We start from the raw sequence: 19,039 nt of genomic DNA on the forward strand, positions 1-19,039 counted from the left end.
AAGAGAAACATTGATCAGTTGCCTCCTGTACACCCCCTGACTGGGGATTGAACCTGCAACCTTTTGGTGAACTGGACGACGCTCCAACCAACTAAGGCACCCAGCCAAGGCAAGAGGGTTTTTGTTTTAAGACAGAGGTTCATATACATGAGCTTGATAAAGGAACATTATGGACTATTTGATCTAGTTTTAGTTAACATTATCTTTAACATGATGTTAACAAATGGACAATGGCTTAGATGTTCTTATAGAGAAATGAATGCTGGATTGAAAATAAAGACAAAATGCAGCACCAGTGAATAAGAAAATGACAGTCTACACTTCTAAGCACAGCAGAAGCTGCTCAGCAGCCACATTATGGGGTTAAAAAGAAATGAAAAACTGTTCAGATATAACAGAAAGCCAACCTGCCACCTAATCAGACTATTTGAAATATAGATTTACATCTACTATCATTCATGATGAATCTTTCTCTGTGTGCTTAATTGTATATGTTGCTCTTTGTGAGGTATCTTTTCCAGCTAGTATGCAATATGCCATTAAGAGCAAATGAAAAATTATAGAACTAATGAGGTGTGTATAGTGATGTTACTCCATTAAAGATTAATGGTGAAAATTATTAAATACTAGAGGCCCAGTGCACAAAAATTTGTGCACTCAGGTGGGTCCCTCAGCCTGGCCTGTGCCCTCTTGCAGTCTGGAGCCCCTCAGAGGCCCCTTCCCCTGGCTGCTGGCACCAGTTTTCCTCCAGCACCCGTAACCCAGGCCTTCACTCTTCACTGGGAGGGGCTTAGCTCTTTACTCACTGCGCACGTGGGCCCCGGGGCGTGGCAGAGGCCAGCGTGGCGGGCTTCCCTCTTTGTTCTTTGCTCGCCACGCTGGCCTTCGCTCGCTGCTCCTGCCCGAGGCCAGTTGGCTTCGCTCTGTTGCTTGGCGCCTACGTATGCAAATTAACTGCCATCTTTGTTGGTGGTTAACCACCATCTTTCTTGGCAGTTAATTTGCATATCGCCCTGATTAGCCAATGGGAAGCATAGCGAAGGTATGGCCAATTACCCTTTTTGTCTTTTATTAGATAGAATTATTTATGTGTTCAAAATTTGGTTTGTCTTTAAGGTGCATTTGTTTGTACAGCAGTGTTTTATTATTTAAAAGTAAATATATTCACATATACTGGTAGCACATATTAAAATTTTTAGCAATTACTACTATAGCCTAGTCATCTATAAAACATGATTTAACTTCTTTAACAGAGGCAGCTTTTTGGTGTATATGGACTTATTTTTTTGGGGGGGGAGGGTCCTTTCCTTGGTATTTGTAATGATGTAACAATTATTATGATATAAATTTTATTTATTTTTCTAGAAAGGACTACAATAAAACCATTTTTCATAGATGGTTGGCCATTGGAAAGCAAATAAGAAACAGTCTCCTAGTCAACCCCAGCATGCTTTACCTGTGGTTTCTTCCTCAGATTCAATCTTTTTGGGTTTTGGACTTCATCCTATAAACAAAAGAAAAGAATGCTCACCCATGCCCAAAGCGAGGAAAAGTCCACCCTTTCCCATCCTCCTGCTTTTTATGAAAAAGTAGAAAGTCCCCTCTGCGCTAACTAGCTGTGACTTCACCTTTCTGATTCTGTTTCCTCTTCTATAAAATGTGGAAAATAAAAATGAACATTTCAGATCCTATACAAATGCTACAATGATGTGATTGTGGGAGATTGGATATGGCCCCAATTGAAAAAGTAGGAAAAAATAATCTTTACTAATATTTAAATATGGGTTGGGACCTGTGCCTGCATTTATAATAATTCGTTCAATATTTATAGAGAGCCTACTGTGTGCAAGGCACTGTTCTAGCTTTTTGGGATACAACTATGAATATCACCAAGTCAAAGAGCTTACATTTCTAGTAGGAAAAGAAGATCAAAATGATTAAGAAATAAATACATAGTATGACATATAGTGACAAATGCTATGTAGGGTGAGAAAGAGATGGTGGAGAGAGAGGGAAGGATTGCTATTTCATATAGGGTTGTCAGGAAAGACTTTGGGAAGAAGTTTACCTTAGAGCAGAAACCTGAAGGTGAGTGAGCAAGCCATGCAGATATCTAGAGATGAAGTGTCATGGTCGGAGGGAACAGCTGGGGGGAAGCTGTGTGGTGGGAGCACATGTGCAGTGTGGTGCCCTCTTGGTCTGAAGGACAGTGTGGCTGGAGGGAGAGCAGGAGGAGGAGGTCAGAGTACGGAGGGGCAGGCAATTGATCATGTGGAACTTTGTGGGCTACTGTAAAGACTTTGGCTTATTCTGTGCATGAAACGCAAAGCCATTGGAGGGTGTGAGCCCTCTGACATTTAGAGGTGGGGCAGATGTTGAAGAGTTAGTAGAGGAGATGGGAAGATGTGGACAGTGCAGTAACAGACGAATAAACAGAGAAAGGTGGCACAGAGGCAAGGAGAAGGAGGGAGCAATCAGAAGCTGTGTCTAAGACATCTCCAGTAAGATGGTGACCTTGACAAATATAAATCTGGTGCAATGGTGGGAACTCAAGCCTGACTGGGTTCCAGAAAGAATGGGAAAAGAGAAATTGAGCACAGGATATTTTTGAGAGTGTTGTGTAAAATGGGGTGATAATTGGAGGGGGCTATGAGGTTAAAAGAGGGCTTTTTTAAGTCCTCACCTGATTTGTTTATTAATATTTAGAGAAAGGAGGGGGGAGAGTTAGTGGAAAGAGAAAAAGAGAGGGGAGACAGAGAGAGAGAAAGAAAGAGAGAGAGAGAGAGAGAGAGAGAGATTGATGTGAAATACAAACATTGATTGGTTGCCTCCTGTACACCCCCTGACTGGGGATTGAACCCACAACATTTTGGTGAACTGGACGATGCTCCAACCAATTAAGGCACCCAGCCAAGGCAAGAGGATTTTTGTTTTAAGACAGAGGTTCACATACATGAGCTTGATAAAGGAACATTATGGACTATATGATCTAGTTTTAGATAACATGATCTTTAACATGATCTTCACAAATGGACAGTAGCTTAGACATTCTTATAGAGAAATGAATGCTGGATTGAAAATAAAGACAAAATGCAGCACCAGTGAATAAGAAAACGACAGTCTACACTTCTAAGTACAGTAGAAGCTGCTCAGCAGCCACATTATGGGGTTAAAAAAAATGAAAACTGTTCAGATATAACAGAAAGCCAACCTGCCCCCTAATCAGACTATTTGAAATATAGATTTACATCTACTATCATTAATGATGAATCTCTCTCTATGTGCTTAATTGTGTATGTTGCTCTTTGTGAGGTATCTTTTCCAGCTAATATGCAATATGCCATTAACATCAAATGAAAAATATCAAAACTAATGAAATGTATTTAGTGATATTATTCTATTAAAGAGTAATGGTGAAAATTATTAAAATGTTATTTATGTGTTCAAAATTTGGTTTGTCTTTAAGGTGCATTTATTTGTACAGCAATGTTTTATTATTTAAAAGTAAATATATTCACATATACTGGTAGCACATATTAAAATTGTTAGCAATTACTACTATAGCCTAGTCATCTATAAAACATGATTTAACTTCTTTAGCAGAGGCTGCTCTTTTGTATATATGGATTATTGTATTATTTTTTGAGGGGGGGGTCCTTTCCTTGGTATTTGTAATGATGTAACAATTATTTTGATGTAAATTTTATTTTTTTTCTAGAAAGGACTACAGTAAAACCATTTTAGATAGATGGTTGGCCATTTGGAAAGCAAATAAGAAACAGTCTCCTAGTCAACCCCAGCATGCTTTACCTGTGGTTTCTTCCTCAGATTCAATTTTTTTTGGTTTTGGTCTTCATCCTATAAACAAAGGAAAAGAATGCTCACCCATGCCCAAAGCGAGGAAAAGTCCACCCTTTCCCATCCTACTGCTTTTTATGAAAAAGTAGAAAGCCCCCTTCTGTGGCTAACTAGCTGTGACTTCACCTTCCTGATTCTGTTTCCTCTTCTATAAAATGTGGAAATTAAAAATAATATCCTCACAGAGTTGTTGTGAGGATCCAATGAAAATCCATGGGAGACCACAAATGAACATTTAAGATCCTATACAAATGGTATAACGATGTGATTGTGGGAGATTGCATATTACCCCAATTCGTCTATTGAAAAAGTAGGAAGAAAATAATCTTTACATATATTTAAATATGGGTTGGGACTTGTCCCTGCACTCATAACATGTTCATTCAACAGTTATAGAGAGTCTACTATGTGCAAGGCACTGTCCTAGCTCCTTGGGCTATAACTGTGAACAGCGCCAAGTCAAAGAGCTTACATTTTTAGTAGGGAAAGCAGATAAAAATGAATAAGGAATAAATACATAATATGGCATATGGTGACAAATGCTATGTATGGCGAGAAAGATAGAGATGATGGAGAGAGAGGATGGGAGAATTGCTATTTCATATAGGGTTGCCAGGGAAGACTTTGGGGAGAAGTTTACCTTAGAGCAGAAACCTGAAGGTGAGTGAGCAAGCCATGCAGATGTCTAGAGATGAAGTGTCATGGTCGGAGGAAACAGCTGGGGGGAAGCTGTGTGGTGGGAGCACATGTGCAGTGTGGTGCCTTGTTGGTCTGGAGGACAGTGTGACTGGAGGAGAATAAGTGGCTGGAGGGAGAGCAGGAGGAGGAGGTCAGAGTACGGAGGGGCAGGCAGTTGATCATTGGAACTTTGTGGGCTACTGTAAAGACTTTGGCTTATTCTGTGCATGAAATGCAAAGCCATTGGAGGGTGTGAGCCCTCTGACATTTAGAGGTGGGGCAGATGTTGAAGAGTTAGTAGAGGAGATGGGAAGATGTGGCCAGTGCAGTAACAGACGAATAACAGAGAAAGGTGGCACAGAGGCAAGGAGGAGGGAGCGATCAGCAGCTGTGTCTAAGGCATCTCCAGTAAGATGGTGACCTTGACAAATGTAATTCTGGTGCAATGGTGGGAACTCAAGCCTGACTGGGTTCCAGAAAGAATGGGAAAAGAGAAATTGAGCACAGGATATTTTTGAGAGTGTTGTGTAAAATGGGGTGATAATTGGAGGGGGGCTATGAGGTTGGTCAAGAGAGGGTTTTTTTAAATCCTTACCTGATATTTTTATTAATATTTAGAGAGAGAGAAAGGGGAGATAGAGGGAGAGAAAAAGAGAGAGAGAGAAACATTGATGTGAAAGAGAAACATTGATCAGTTGCCTCCTGTACACCCTTTAACTGGGGATTGAACCTGCAACCTTTTGGTGAACTGGACGACGCTCCAACCAACTAAGGCACCCAGCCAAGGCAAGAGGGTTTTTGTTTTAAGACAGAGGTTCACATACATGAGCTTGATAAAAGGAACATAATGGACTATATGATCTAGTTTTAGTTAACATGATCTTTAACATGATCTTCACAAATGGACAGTGGCTTAGACATTCTTATAGAGAAATGAATGCTGGATTGAAAATAAAGACAAAATGCAGCACCAGTGAATAAGAAAACGACAGTCTACAACACTTCTAAGCACAGCAGAAGCTGCCCAGCAGCCACATTATGGGGTTAAAAGAAATGAAAAACTGTTCAGATATAACAGAAAGCCAGCCTGCCCCCTAATCAAATTATTTGAAATATAGATTTACATCTACTATCATTCATGATGAATCTCTCTCTATGTGCTTAATTGTATATGTTGTTCTTTGTGAGGTATCTTTTCCAGCTAATATGCAATATGTCATTAAAATCAAATGAAAAATATCAAAACTAATGAAATGTTTTTAGTGACATTATTTCATTAAAGATTAATGGTGAAAATTATTAAAATGTTATTTATGTGTTCAAAATTTGGTTTGTCTTTAAGGTGTATTTATTTGCACAGCAGTGTTTTATTATTTAAAAGTAAATATATTCACACCAGTGGCTCAGTGCATGAAATTCATGCACATTAAAAGGGAATTAATTAGAGGAAATATTTAAATATTGCTATTTGCTCTTTCTGTATAATAGAAGTGTCAGAGATGAAAGAAAACTAGTAAAATGTATATGAAAATCTTCCCCATCAGAGTCTTGGATGCGCCATGTCACCTAGAGTCAAGTCTCTGCCCACTACCTGCATATGCTTCAAAAACGCAGGAGATCCAGAACCGGCCGGCCCCACCCCCATCAAGCCCCTCTGGGCAGGGGGCACAGCCTCTGGTTCCCCGGCCTGACACCAGTTGGGGGGGTGCAGTCTCAGGTCCCCCGTCAAGCCCCGTTGGGCAGAGGGCACAGCCTCAGGTCCCCTGGCCCGGTGCGGGGGTAGGGGGTGCAGCCTGAGGTCCCCCGTCAAGCCCTGCTGGGCAAGGGGCACAGCCTGAGGTCCCCCAGCCCAGTGCAGGTGAGGGGGGTGCAGCCTGAGGTCCCCCAGCCTGAGATCTCCCAGCCCAGAGCTGGGTCAGGTAGTGTGGCCTTAGGTGTCCTGGCCCAGTGCTGGAGCAGGGACTTGGCCTGAGGTCCCCTTTCAAGTCCCGCTGGACGAGAGGTGCAGTCTGAGGTCTCCATCAAGCCCTGTGGGGTGGGGGGGCGTGGCCTGAGGTCCCTCGCCCCATCCAGGCGCCATGCAGCCTCAGGTTCCTGCTATTTGGTCATGACGTTATGGTGTCCTGGCTAATTTGCATATTCCTCTATTATATAGATAGATATACTGGTAGCACATATTAAAATTTTTAGCAATTACTACTCTAGCCTAGTCATCTATAAAACGTGATCTAACTTCTTTAGCTGAGACTGCTCTTTTGTGCATATGGACTTATTGGGCGGGCGGGGGAGTCCTTTCCTTGGTATGTGTAATGATGTAACAATTATTTTGATGTAATTTTTTTTTTTAGAAAGGACTACAATGAAATCATTTTTCATAGATTGTTGGCCATTGGAAAGCAAATAAGAAACAGTCTCCTAGTCAACCCCAGCATGCTTTACCTGTGGTTTCTTCCTCTCATTCAGTTTTTTTTGGTTTTGGTCTTCACCCTATAAACAAAAGAAAAGAATGCTCACCCATGCCCAAAGCGAGGAAAAGTCCACCCTTTCCCATCCTCCTGCTTTTTATGAAAAAGTAGAAAGCCCCCTTCTGTGGCTAACTAGCTGTGACTTCACTTTTCTGATTCTGTTTCCTCTTCTATAAAATGTGGAAATTAAAAATAATATCCTCACAGAGTTGTTGTGAGGCTCCAATGAAAATCCATGGGAGAGCACAAATGAACATTTAAGATCCTATACAAATGCTATAACAATGTGCTTGTGGGAGATTGCATATGGCCCCAATTCTTCTATCCTCCCTTCATCTCTGTCCTAACCTGTGCTCTCACTGGTGCAGGGTGTATTTTACTACCTCTAGACCAGGGGTGGGCAAACTTTTTGACTCGAGGGCCACAATGGGTTCTTAAACTGGACCGGAGGGCCGGAACAAAAGCATGGATGGAGTGTTTGTGTGAACTAATATAAATTCAAAGTAAACATCATTACATAAAAGGGTACGGTCTTTTTTTTTTTTTAGTTTTATTCATTTCAAACGGGCCGGACCCTGCCCGCGGGCCGTAGTTTGCCCACGGCTGCTCTAGACCCTGGGCCTGGCCCTGTGACTTGTTTTGGTCAATAGGATGTCAGCAGATGTGACGGAAGAGATGTTTGTGCAACTGGTTTTATCCTTTTGCTTTTCTGTCATATATTCTGAGAAGAACATGGCCAGGCTACTAAAGAAGAACCTCGTATCTGTAGATTCACTTTCTGCAGTTACAGTTATCTAAGGTCAACTGAGATTCCAAAATATTAAATAGAAAATTCCAGAATTACACAATTTATAAGTTTTAAATAGCATGCTGAAATCTCATGCTATCTCACTCTGTCCCACCAGGGATATGGATTACCCTTTGTCCAGCATATACACACTACATATGCTACCCACCCATTAGTCATTGGGTTATCAGATCAACTGTTAGTGGTACTGCAGTGCTTAAGTAACTTAATAATGTCAATATTGCTCAAGTAACTTAACAACAGCCAAAGCCATTCACATGACTTTGATTACAATATATTGTTAAAACTGTTCTATTTTATTATTATTTATTGTTGTTAATCTCTTACTATGCTTAATTTATAAAGTAAACTAAACTCTATCATAGGTATGTATATATAGGAAAGAAATATAGTATATATAGGTTTCAGTATTATATGCAGATTCAGACATTCATTGAGGTTCTTAGAACATATTCCCCATGAACAAGGTGGGGACCACTGTATATATAGATGTATATATGAAATCATGCCTGTAAAATTCAAAATACTTAGTACAGTACAATACAAATAAGGATAAAAGTAATAGATAAATATTTTTAACTATATTAATGTACTTACTGAAAAAGGAAAAAAATCTGTTGTAAAAATGAATAATAATATTATAGTTTAACAATTAAATACACAAATAAAAAAGAATTAAATACACAAATAAAAAAGAATAATATACTTTATTTTAAAGATATTATTTATTTTAAAGATATTATTCTCCCAGCTTTGGATTTAGTTTGTTCTTCTTTTTCTAGTTCTTTAAGTTGTAAAGATAGATTGTTTTGAGGTCTCTGTTTTGTTTTTATTATAGGCATTCACTGCTATGAGTTTCTCTCTGAGCACACGTGCTTTTGCCACATCCCATATGTATTGGTATGTTGTATTTTTGTTTTCATTCATCTCTAAGTTTTCTATTTTCCCTTGTGATTTCTTTGGCCATTTGTTTAAGAGTATGTTGTTTAATTTCCACACATCTGTGAACCTTCCAGTTTTCCTGTTACTGATTTTTAGCTTTATTCCATTGTCTTTAGAGAAACTAGTACGTCATATGATTTCAACATTTTTAAATTTATTGAGACATGTTTTGTGGCCTAACATATAGTGTACCCTGGGGGCATATTTCATGTGAACTTGAGAAAAGTGTGTATTCTGCTCTTGTTGGATGGAGTGCTCTATACATATCTGGTTGTTAGATCAGTTTGGCTTTGGCGCTCTTAAAGTCCTTTATTTTCTTTTTTGATCTTGTGTCTAGGTTTTCTATCCAGTATGGAACGTGAGGTATTGAAGTCTCCAACTATTACTATAGAATTGTCTCGGCCTTCCTTCAGTTGTGTCAGTGTTTGAATCATATATTTGGGGCTCTATTGTTTGGTGTGTATATTTTTATAATTATTATATATTTTAATAAACTGACTCTTTTTCATATCTAATGTCCTTTTGTGTCTCTTGTACCAAGAGACAAAGTCAATTTTGTCTTGCATTAGTGTGGACTCTCCACCTCTTTCTTGATTAGTATTTGCATGGAATATCATTTTCCAATCTTTTACTTTCAAGCTATTTGTCATTGGATCTAAAGTGGGTCTTCTGTAGACAGCATATGGTTTGATCATAGTTTTAAAAAAAATAAACTCTGCCAATCTTTGTCTATTTATTGGAGAACTTAATGTATTTACATGTAAATTAATTGCCAAGGAAGGTCTTACTTCTGCCTTTTACTATTCTTTTTCTCTGTGCCCTGTACCTTTTTGTTCTTTATTTCCTCCATTATTATGCCTTTTTTGTGTGTTTAGTTGATTTTTTTTTATAGTGCTGTTTTGATTCTTTTCTCATTTCCTTTTTTTTTTTTTTGGAGGAGTATATATTTAAAGATATTTTCTTTGTGGTTACCATGGGGATTATACGTAAAACCTTAATTTATAGCAATTTTGTTTGCATTAATACCAATCTAGCTTCAAGAGCATATAAAAACTCTGCTCCTGTATAGTTCATACCCTCTGTATGGTTCCATAGTATAATAATAATACTCTGTTATTATTGTCACACATTACATTTTTATACATTGTGTCATTGTTAACATAGATTTATGATTATATTTATACATTTGCCTTTTAAATCATTTAGGAAATAAAAAGAGTAGATATGAACTAAAAGTATAATAACATTGGTGTTTGTATTTACCTACATAAATACAAAAGTATTTACCTTTACAGGGGCTCTTTGTTTCTTCATGTGGCTTCAAGTTACTGCATAGTGTCCTTTTGTTCAGCCGGAAGCACTCCCTTTCTTGTGGTGCATTTCTTGTAGAACAGGTCTACCAGCAACTAACTCCATCAGCTTTTGTTCATCTGAGAATGTCTTCATTTCTCCATTTTTTGTTTTTTAAATATTTTATATGGTAAAAATATAGCAAAAACATTTTTTGTTCAAAAAGGAAAAATATATTGCCGTGACTACATTTCTAAGGATGAGTTAAGTAGTGTCTGGCTCCTCATCTGTGTACTGTAGTGCAGGTTGACTTCAGTCATGACTTTTCCAGCTTCAGCCATTTATCAAAGCTAAAATCATGCTTTAAAGACACATGAAGAAACAGAGCAAGTGGAAACCAACCTTGATCATGGCTTATGTCCTCGATTCTTTATTTCTGTTGGATCAAACACTCCCATGTTACGACTTGGCACCATAATGAACTGATAGATATTCCAAGTAGCAAAAGGCAAGTTGAGAAGGAAGATGAACCAGTGCAATGAAATGAGCATTAATTCAGTGACAGTGGTATGACCAATCTGGAAATTCTGTAATTACCTACTTGCTTAATGTCAAGCAACATGATCTAGTATTAATGTAATCATATTCTAAATCAGACAATGTAATTATGAAGTATACTGAGAGGAAGATGAATGAGCAGCAGTCGAGGACAGAGAAGACAAACACCAGTGCCTCCATCCTCATCCTTCTCTACCGCTGATCTTTCCATCAAGCCAACTCTGGTGCCCCTTAATTTCTTTATTTTTAAAAGAAAGCTTTGTTGAATATAGAATTCTTGGTTGACAGTTCTTTTCTTTCAGGACATTAAAAATGTCATCCCACTATCTTCTGTCCTTTGTGGTTTCTGATGAGAGAGATGCGAATCTTATTGAGGATTTGTTGTCCAAGATGAGTTGCTTTCTTCTTGCTATTTTCAAGATTTTCTGTCTTGTTCTTTAATAGTATCATTATAATGTACCTTGGTGTGGATTTCTTTGTGCTATCCTCTGTGGGGAAGTAAGCTCCCTGAAACTGTAGATTCCTATCTTTCTCAAATTTGGGAGGTTTTTGTTATTATTTATTCTGATATCCTCTGTAAGTGTTTCTCTTTTCCCTCTGAGATTCTCATTATGGTTATATTGATATGCTTGATGGTGTCCTATAGGTCTCTTAGGCCCTTGTAATTTTTTTCCTTTTACTCCTGAGATTGGATAATTTAATTGCCTGATCCTTAAGTTCACTTGCTCTTCTGCATGCTTATCTGTTGTTAAAGCCTTCTAGTGAGTTTTTTCATTTTCATTATTACACTTTTCAGCTTCAGAATTTGTCTGAATCCTTTTTATAATTTTTGTCTCTATTGAAATGCTCTATTTGTTCATATGTCCTCCTCCCAGTTTTCTCTAGCCCTTTGAAGGTATTAGAGACAGTTGATGTAAAGTCTTTGCCTGGTAAGTCCAAAGTCTGTTCTTTGTCAGGGACCATATCTGTTCATTTCTCCTGTGAATAGGCTGTATTTTCTTGTTTCATTGAATGCTTCATAATATTTTGTTGAAGACTGGACATTTTTAATATTATAATGTAGTTACTCTTGAAATCAGATTCTTCTCAGGGTTTGCTTTTCTTGCTTATTGCAGACTATAGCTGTTTGCTTAGTGACTTTTCTTAAGTTTTTGTAAACTTTGTTTTTGTGTGTGTTGTCTTTGAAGTCTCTGTTCCTTTATCTTGTATTCAGTTAGTGTTTAGACAAAGATTTCCTTGATCATAAGAAGCAAGAGAGAAAGAGACTGAGAGCGAGAAAAAGAGAAAAGGAGAGAGAAGAGAATAAAAGAGAAAGGAAGAAAGGAAAGAAGGAAGGGAGGAAGGGCATGTGTGTTGCTTTCTAAAGTCCTGAGTATATACAGGTGCTGTTGAAAGTCTTAATTTCCTATGGATACTCTTCCCCTACCTTTTCCTCCCAAGCTTTAGCATCCTATTGTGTGTCTCAACTGTGATATTTTGTCCCAGATGGCTGTGGGTTGTTTTCTTGCCATACAATGCTTTTGAGGAATGCCTGCTGCCTTTCCTCCTCTGAGTGAGGTCTGAGTTAGGTAAAATAAAGACAAATACATTGTGTTAGGCTTTCAAGCAGCCCCAAGACAGGTTAGAACAGACAAACAATTATTTTAAAATGAAGTCTGCTCTGCTCCTTCTAGAGCTGGGGACTAGAGTTCCACCCTGGGAATGCGGATTGCCATCTTCACGACAGCCACTGAGCTGGGGACACGGTGGGGCAAGGGCAAGTAGAAATGCCACAAAGCTTTCCTACCATTTTAAAGTTTCCTTTCCTGTCATTCAGAGTTCACTTAGGTGCCATTGACCTTTGACTGACAGCCAGAGCTCTAAGTTAGTTCTGACAGTTGGCTTGATTTTTTCTGTCTTTTTATGCCATTTTGGTTGACCTCCTTCTCGGCACTGAGTGTAGCCTCCTGGGCATATTCTATTCCCAGCATCTTGTTACTCAGCTGAACATCACTCTAGTCCTTCCTTTCTGAAATGCGACCCATTTATATCAAGATTTATGATCAACTTTAAGAGTAAAAGAGACATTTACGATTTCAGGGTGGGCTTATACCACAGCACAGTGCCACCCCAGTAGACAGCTATGTTGAGCGGAGCACTTGGCTTCCCTGTTCTTTAAGATCCCTTGGTTGTTCCTACAGCAGTCTCTCCCTCTGTGCTCTGGAGTTTGTCACCGTTCTCTCCTGCGTCTCTTTACCTCTTTGCCTGAGTAGGTTCAGTAACTTCTTACTTCACTATTCAGGACAATGCAAGTCTATCCCACTCCCAGCCACCTCTGCCATTAACATATCCATGGCCGAATCAGTTCATCAGAATGCTCTGATATAAAAAGGGAGAGGGGATCTTTATTACCTAGAAGGAAATCTGCTCCCAGCTTTCAAAATAACAAAGATTTCTTGCAGCTGTATATATTTTATTTTATTTGAAAATTTAGATACATTTTAAAACTTCCTTGAACACATTTATATTGTCCCTATGGTAACCTCCATTGAAAAGTAGTTACTTCCCAGATTCCATTTTCTTTTATAAACTAACTAGAGGCCCGGTGCATGAAATTCGTGTGTGTGTGGGGGGGGTGTCCCTCAGCCCAGCCTCCACCCTCTCCAATCTGGGATCCCTCTCACAATCCAGGACTGCTGGCTCCTAATTGCTCACCTGCCTGCCTGCCTGATTGCCCCTAACAACTCCCCTGCCAGCCTGATTGGTGCCTAACTGCTCCGCTGCTGGCCCGATTGCCTCTAACTGCCCTCTCCTGCCTGCCTGGTCACCCCTGTCCTCCCCTGCAGACCTGGTCACCCCTAACTGTCCTCCCTTGCCAGCCTGGTTGCCCCTAACGGCCCTCCCCTACAGGGCTGGTCCCCCCCCAACTGCCCTCCCTGCAGGCCTGGTTCCCCCCAACTGCCCTCTCCTGCAGGGCTGGTCTCCCTCAACTGCCCTCCTCTGCTGGCCATCTTGTGTGTTGGAGTGATGGTCAATTTGCATATTAATCTTTTATTAGATAGGATATTTTAAGAAGTTCTGAAAATTTCACAAATATGATAGTAACTCCTCTCAGAATGCTGTTTGTTAAATGAATAAAGACAACTTTATTGTTGGATTATTGTTTAGTGAAAAAAAAGAGGCTTTTTTTTCTTTTTCTAAGTGAAAACTACTATTTTTAGTTTTTTGAAAAATAAAATTCTGTTTTTGTTCCAGGAACTGAAAATATAGCTGAAATATCTTTTTTATTCCTTCAAAAAACAAATTTTTTTTATTATAAATCAACACACTTTTTGGTATTTAAAAAAGAAAAATGAAGGATGAGTAAGACAGAATTTCTGAATTCTGAAATTTCATAAATGTATAAAACAGAAAATAAAAGTCACCAGTAATCCCATCACTCAGAGATACCAACTGTTATCTGTTTGATATATACTCTCCTAGAACTTTTAAATTGCCATTTATTTAAGCAGCTACATTTGTGTGTGAATGTGTATACACACAGATACATGTACATATGTGTGTGTATATTTTTTATTTAACAAGCAGATTTTAGTAAGGTCTTTTTTTTAGTAAATATAGAATGCATTGTTTTAATGGGTACATGGTAGCTCATTTATGGATGTGCAATCATTTGATCAGTCTCTTATAAATGAGCATTTAGTTTATTTTCATTTGTTTTCTGCTATAAACATTGCATATATATATATTTGCATATATATTTTAGAAGTTATAGGAATTTAAAATATGTAATTCTGATTTCTTAGGTAGTTTTCTTTAAATATTTGCTTCTATAAATTGTGCCAAGACAAAGACAGTTTTTGGAATCATATTTTAAAATGCTATGATCACAAAAGTAGGCAATTTTCAATAAATATCTAAAATGTCTTAAGATGACCTTCCAACCTGGCTACAATCTGTCATTTCAGCTTTAACTCCCTGAATTGCCCACAGAGTCTCCACTCTGACCAAATGGGTTTATTCTTCTGGTGATAGAAAAGAGCCTGTACTTTGCTATCTTTCTGCCATAGCACTCGCTGCTTCTCCGGGCTGGGAAGGCTGGAGATCACTTTCTCTTTCTCCCCACGGATCAAATCGAATTCAGAAATACTGGTAAGTCTAGCTCAAATCTCAGTCCATAAACTCTTCCTGACCTCCTAGCAGGAAGGAATTTTTCCTTCCATTGAAGTCCCTTGGCACATGGTATTTGCACCATTTTGAGGGGCAATAAAAATATACTGTCTTGTAACAGTTCCTTGTCTTGTTTTTTTTTATTTATTTTCAAATGTTATTTAAATCTTGTTTCTTACTTTCCCACTGGCATATTTCTATCATCTTGCTACAACTGTACCAAACGACGACTAAAGGAAGAGATCAGCCTTGCCATTTGCTCAGCACTGTACTTTGCACATAGAAGGAGCTTGGTAAATATTTGTTTATTTAAATATGTTTTTATTGATTTTTTTTTAGGGAGAGAAAAAGGGAGAGGGAGAGAGAGAGAGAGAGAGACATTGATGTGAGAGAGCAACATCAATCTGTTGCCTCCCACAGGAGCCGGACCAGGGATGGAACCCGAAACCTGAGTATGTGTCCCGACAGGGAATCGAACCTGTGACCTTTCCATGCACAGGGATGACACTCAACCAACTGAGCCACACAGCCAGGAAAATATTTATTTATTTAATATGATTACTATGAATTACAGATCTATATCACTAAAATTCTCATTCAGTTTAATTTCTATACACAGATAAAAGCATACAAAACAGCAATTTCTTAAAGCTCTTTCAGCAAGACAGTAACAAAAATCTCTGTTACTGACTATATCCTGCCATTGTTGTTAACTGCGCTGTGTAATCTTTAAATCAAAATAATGTCTCAAGATTTTTATATATTTTTACAATATTTACAATGTTTCCTTAAAATAGTTTGCATAAACATCGAATCACTTACCTTACAAAAACTTAAGTAGAAGCACAAAAGTAACAGGATCGCGTGGGCAAGCTTCATGGTGGAGACGTTCAGGGTCTGCGTCTCTACTGTGGATGCTTCTCTGCCCCAGATAGTTTTTTCAAATTTAATTTTTAACCTCTGAAAAAATATTTAAAAAGATCAAGCCTTGTAAAGGGCTTTGTACTTTTGAACTCAAAGAGAATTTGGCTACAGTTCAAATAGTTTACCGTAACTGAAACAAAAAAAAAAGGCCTTTCAGCAAATAGAAGAGGGAGGCGACCAATAGGGACTGCATTTCCTCCAGAGGAAACTGATTTCCTACTGAATAATACCTCTATTCTGTTTCCTAGGGAGGACAGAAACTACACTGCAAGACAACTTTTTGTGCTTGTGGTAAAATAAAATTATAACATTTCCCCTCAAGGTTGAAGACCAGGCGACGGCAAGAAGTAAAAGTGCATCAGATGAAAGGCTATGCTGAATACCTTAAAATCCTCCACCAAACAGTTCCTTTAGCATGCATCAAGTTGTATTCTCTGAGCACGAAAATAAATGCTTTTTAAAATAAGTATTCTTGCCCTGGCACCAACGACAATGCAGGATTCATGTGTGTTTGTAAAATAAATTTTTGACCGCATTTCTGTTGTCACCGTTTGGCTTCTCCTGAAGCAGACGTGAGACAGAGTTGGCGGGGTCAGGGTGGGGGTTGGGGTAGGGGGGCGGGAGGAGGAAAGGGGGAGGCCTGCGGGTGCAAGATGCCTGTTAGGAACGATCCAGTGAAAGGAATGGGAGAAGGAGCAGGAATGAGCAGAGAGAGAAGTCGGACTGCCAGGCAGGTTTGTCAAAGCCTTGGCCCGCTTATGGGAGCTCTGGAGTGAGTGTGCCTGTCACAGGGTCCCTGGGTCACAGTGTCCCTGGGTCAGGCAGAAATGCCTGGACCATTAAACCCTGTCTTGTTCAGTCACTCGGTGTGGGTTGTCCAGGAAAGACATGCCTGGGGGTGAGGCAGTTTTCTGTAGCGGAGGCAGACCCTGAAGGAACTGACAGATTCTGTGAGAACAAAGTGTCAGCAAAACCTTCCTTGAAGAAGGGATCTGGGAAAATCCCTTCTTCGATGTGAGAGATGTTTCCTTGTCTTCCAGCGCTCACCATGTACACCTTTTAGATCTACTTGCCATATATGCTCCCAGTGGCTCCTTCAAAATGTCAGTGGGTCTCTCTTCTGGAAGGAAAAGTTAGAAGAGGGAGGTGTCCCTGTTGTTGATCTTGGGGCTGCAGCTGCTACTCGTCTGGTCCATTCTAGATTCCCTTCACCCTGACCTCCTACCTCCCGGCCTCAGTAGCTTACCTGATGGAATAACCTCTCCCAGAAGTGGTCAGTGGTCTGAGCCCCTGGTTATCAGGCCTTTCTAGTTGCCCTTGCCTGTCACAAGAGGCACCCAAGTCGTTCGTACGGCCCCATACATATTACATAACAGCTGTCCTCCTTCCTCCGAATGACCGGGGCCAGTAAACCCTGTCAAGATGATGACGCCTCTTCATTCCTGTTGGTCTCTAGACACCAGGAGCCCAATGTGCAATGGGCAGAAGGCTTAGCTTATAATCCAGTGTGATTCTTGCTGTGCCCTTCGGAGAACAAGACCTCTAATCCTGCAGAGTCCACGGTTGTGGGGACAGGAAGCAAAAAGTCCCCAACTGGTCATTGGGAAGAGAGAATCAAGAAGTTATCATGGTACAGACAGTATATGATATAGTTTAGGAAGAAAGAATGACAGAGAAAGAGCTTTGGGCACCTCCTAAATTTATATAAATGTATCTATTAGTGAAGACTGAGAAGTAATTGGCAATAAAGGAGAAGGCAAACCAGGAGAGTTTCATAAAAGTGATGGTGAGTGTGGCTATTCCTGATTCTATTTTTTGGTTCCCCAACCTGGGTCTTCCCTCTCTTGGGGATGCAATGCCATATGAAGGTCTTTGATTCAATGCGTATGCTGTTTCCAGGAGGATAGCTCCTGGTCTTCAGAGTAGTGCCTTTAAGTAGCAGCTCAGCTCTGCATTCAGCAGGCTGTCCCAATGCTCCATGAGGCTTCCAGAGTCTGGGTGGTGTTGTATGTGATGACCAGTGAAGCATGGTCAGAGGCCAACGCTCACATCTTCTTTGCTGTAAAGTGGGTCCCCTTGTCTGATGTTATACGGGATCATATGGGATCCCCTGTTAAAAGATTACTTTGCAATCCTTTGAATCATGATCCTAGCTGCGGCCCAGCTAGGGTCATGATCGAAGGGGACATTCTAACCTGGGACATATGTCTATTCCTGTAAGAATGCACCACTGGCTCTTTTAAGATCAAAAGGACAAACTGTGTCAATTTACCACCAAGTGGCTAGTTGGTATCCTTGATGAATTGTGCTATCTTGGGGGTTCCACCTTGGTCTCTGCTACTGTCAGGTTGAACACTTGTTGATGGTAGTAGCTAATAAACCTTGGGGGTTCATGCTAATGGCCTCATGGGAAGCCTCCATCGCTGCTGCCATGGCCACTTTATTCTTGCACCCCTTGTGCTAGCACTGGGGTGGCTGATGGCTGAAACGGGCTGATATCAATCGGCTGAGTCATTTTGCTGGTTATTTGGTGTCTTTTCTCTGGTGGGTGTTAACATGTGATATTAAGATCTTTACACTTTATCCCCACTCCTATATGTACATCCACATGTTTCTACTGCAGACCTTCTTGTTCTTAATTTTAAAATATGTTTTATTCTAGAAAAAAAAGATGGCCAATCACTATTGCCTGTGCTTCCATGTATCAAACCATGGATGGAAAAGTGGATGGTCAGGTGTGCTACTGAAGCTCTGCCATTGGCAGAAATTTCCCTCACCATTCTGTTTTTTTTTAAGAATAGAGTTTTTAGAGAGAGAGAGAGGAAGAGAGAGAGAGAGACCTATGTCAATGTGAGAGAAACATCAATCAGTTGCCTCTTGTCTGTGCCCCAAATAGGGGGATCAAACCTGCAACCTGGGAATGTGCCCTACCAGGAACCAAACGTGCAACTTTTTGGTGTATTGGGCGATACTCCAACCAACTGAGCCACCCAGCCAGGGCCTTCATCACTGTCTTTCAAAACTGTTCCTAAGTGTGGCTGTAATGTGCTGCTACCAACTGAACCACCCAGCCAGGGCCCTCATCACTGTCTTTTAAAACTGTTCCTAAGCGTGGCTGTAATGTGCTGCTATTTTTGGCTTGCGTCTACATAGGCGTGAGCTGAGAGAAGTGCACAAATTGTTTCTCAAAAAGAGTACAATTCTCTGCTGCAGATGGCATGGCCTTGCTCCTGAACCCTAGGGTCCTCTATTGTAATTCTCCCACTGGATCTTCCTTAAACATTATGCAATGTGTTTCCCACCACTGACACCTCCAACACCGTAGGGTCTTCTGGATCAACATAGAACCCTTTCCTGCTCTGGCTGC

General features: G+C 39.9%; 1 protein-coding gene and 1 pseudogene across 5 annotated transcripts in view; both read right to left on the reverse strand.

The window, feature by feature from the left end:
* The window catches only part of CFI (complement factor I), a 52,177-nt gene extending 36,411 nt beyond the window's left edge, over nt 1–15,766 (reverse strand). For 2 of the 5 annotated variants that reach the window (XM_070390648.1, XM_070390637.1), the window contains exons 1-4: nt 15,571–15,766; nt 6,976–7,023; nt 3,811–3,858; nt 1,457–1,504 (exon numbers count right to left, since the gene is read on the reverse strand). In XM_070390648.1, coding sequence (XP_070246749.1) covers nt 1,457–1,504; nt 3,811–3,858; nt 6,976–7,023; nt 15,571–15,627 — 201 coding nt within the window. In that variant the 5' untranslated portion in view covers nt 15,628–15,766. The remainder of the gene's footprint in view (nt 1–1,456; nt 1,505–3,810; nt 3,859–6,975; nt 7,024–15,570) is intronic. The other 3 variants (XM_070390669.1, XM_070390658.1, XM_070390679.1) reach the window with 3 other exon arrangements.
* On the reverse strand, nt 10,375–10,779 carry LOC138998911 (protein cornichon homolog 4-like; annotated as a pseudogene).
* Nucleotides 15,767–19,039: the final 3,273 nt, after the last annotated feature.

The sequence above is a fragment of the Myotis yumanensis genome, unplaced genomic scaffold (assembly GCF_028538775.1).
Source record: "Myotis yumanensis isolate MYYU_CA2020_CCGP unplaced genomic scaffold, mMyoYum1.0.hap1 SCAF_1, whole genome shotgun sequence".
Lineage (NCBI taxonomy): Eukaryota > Metazoa > Chordata > Mammalia > Chiroptera > Vespertilionidae > Myotis > Myotis yumanensis.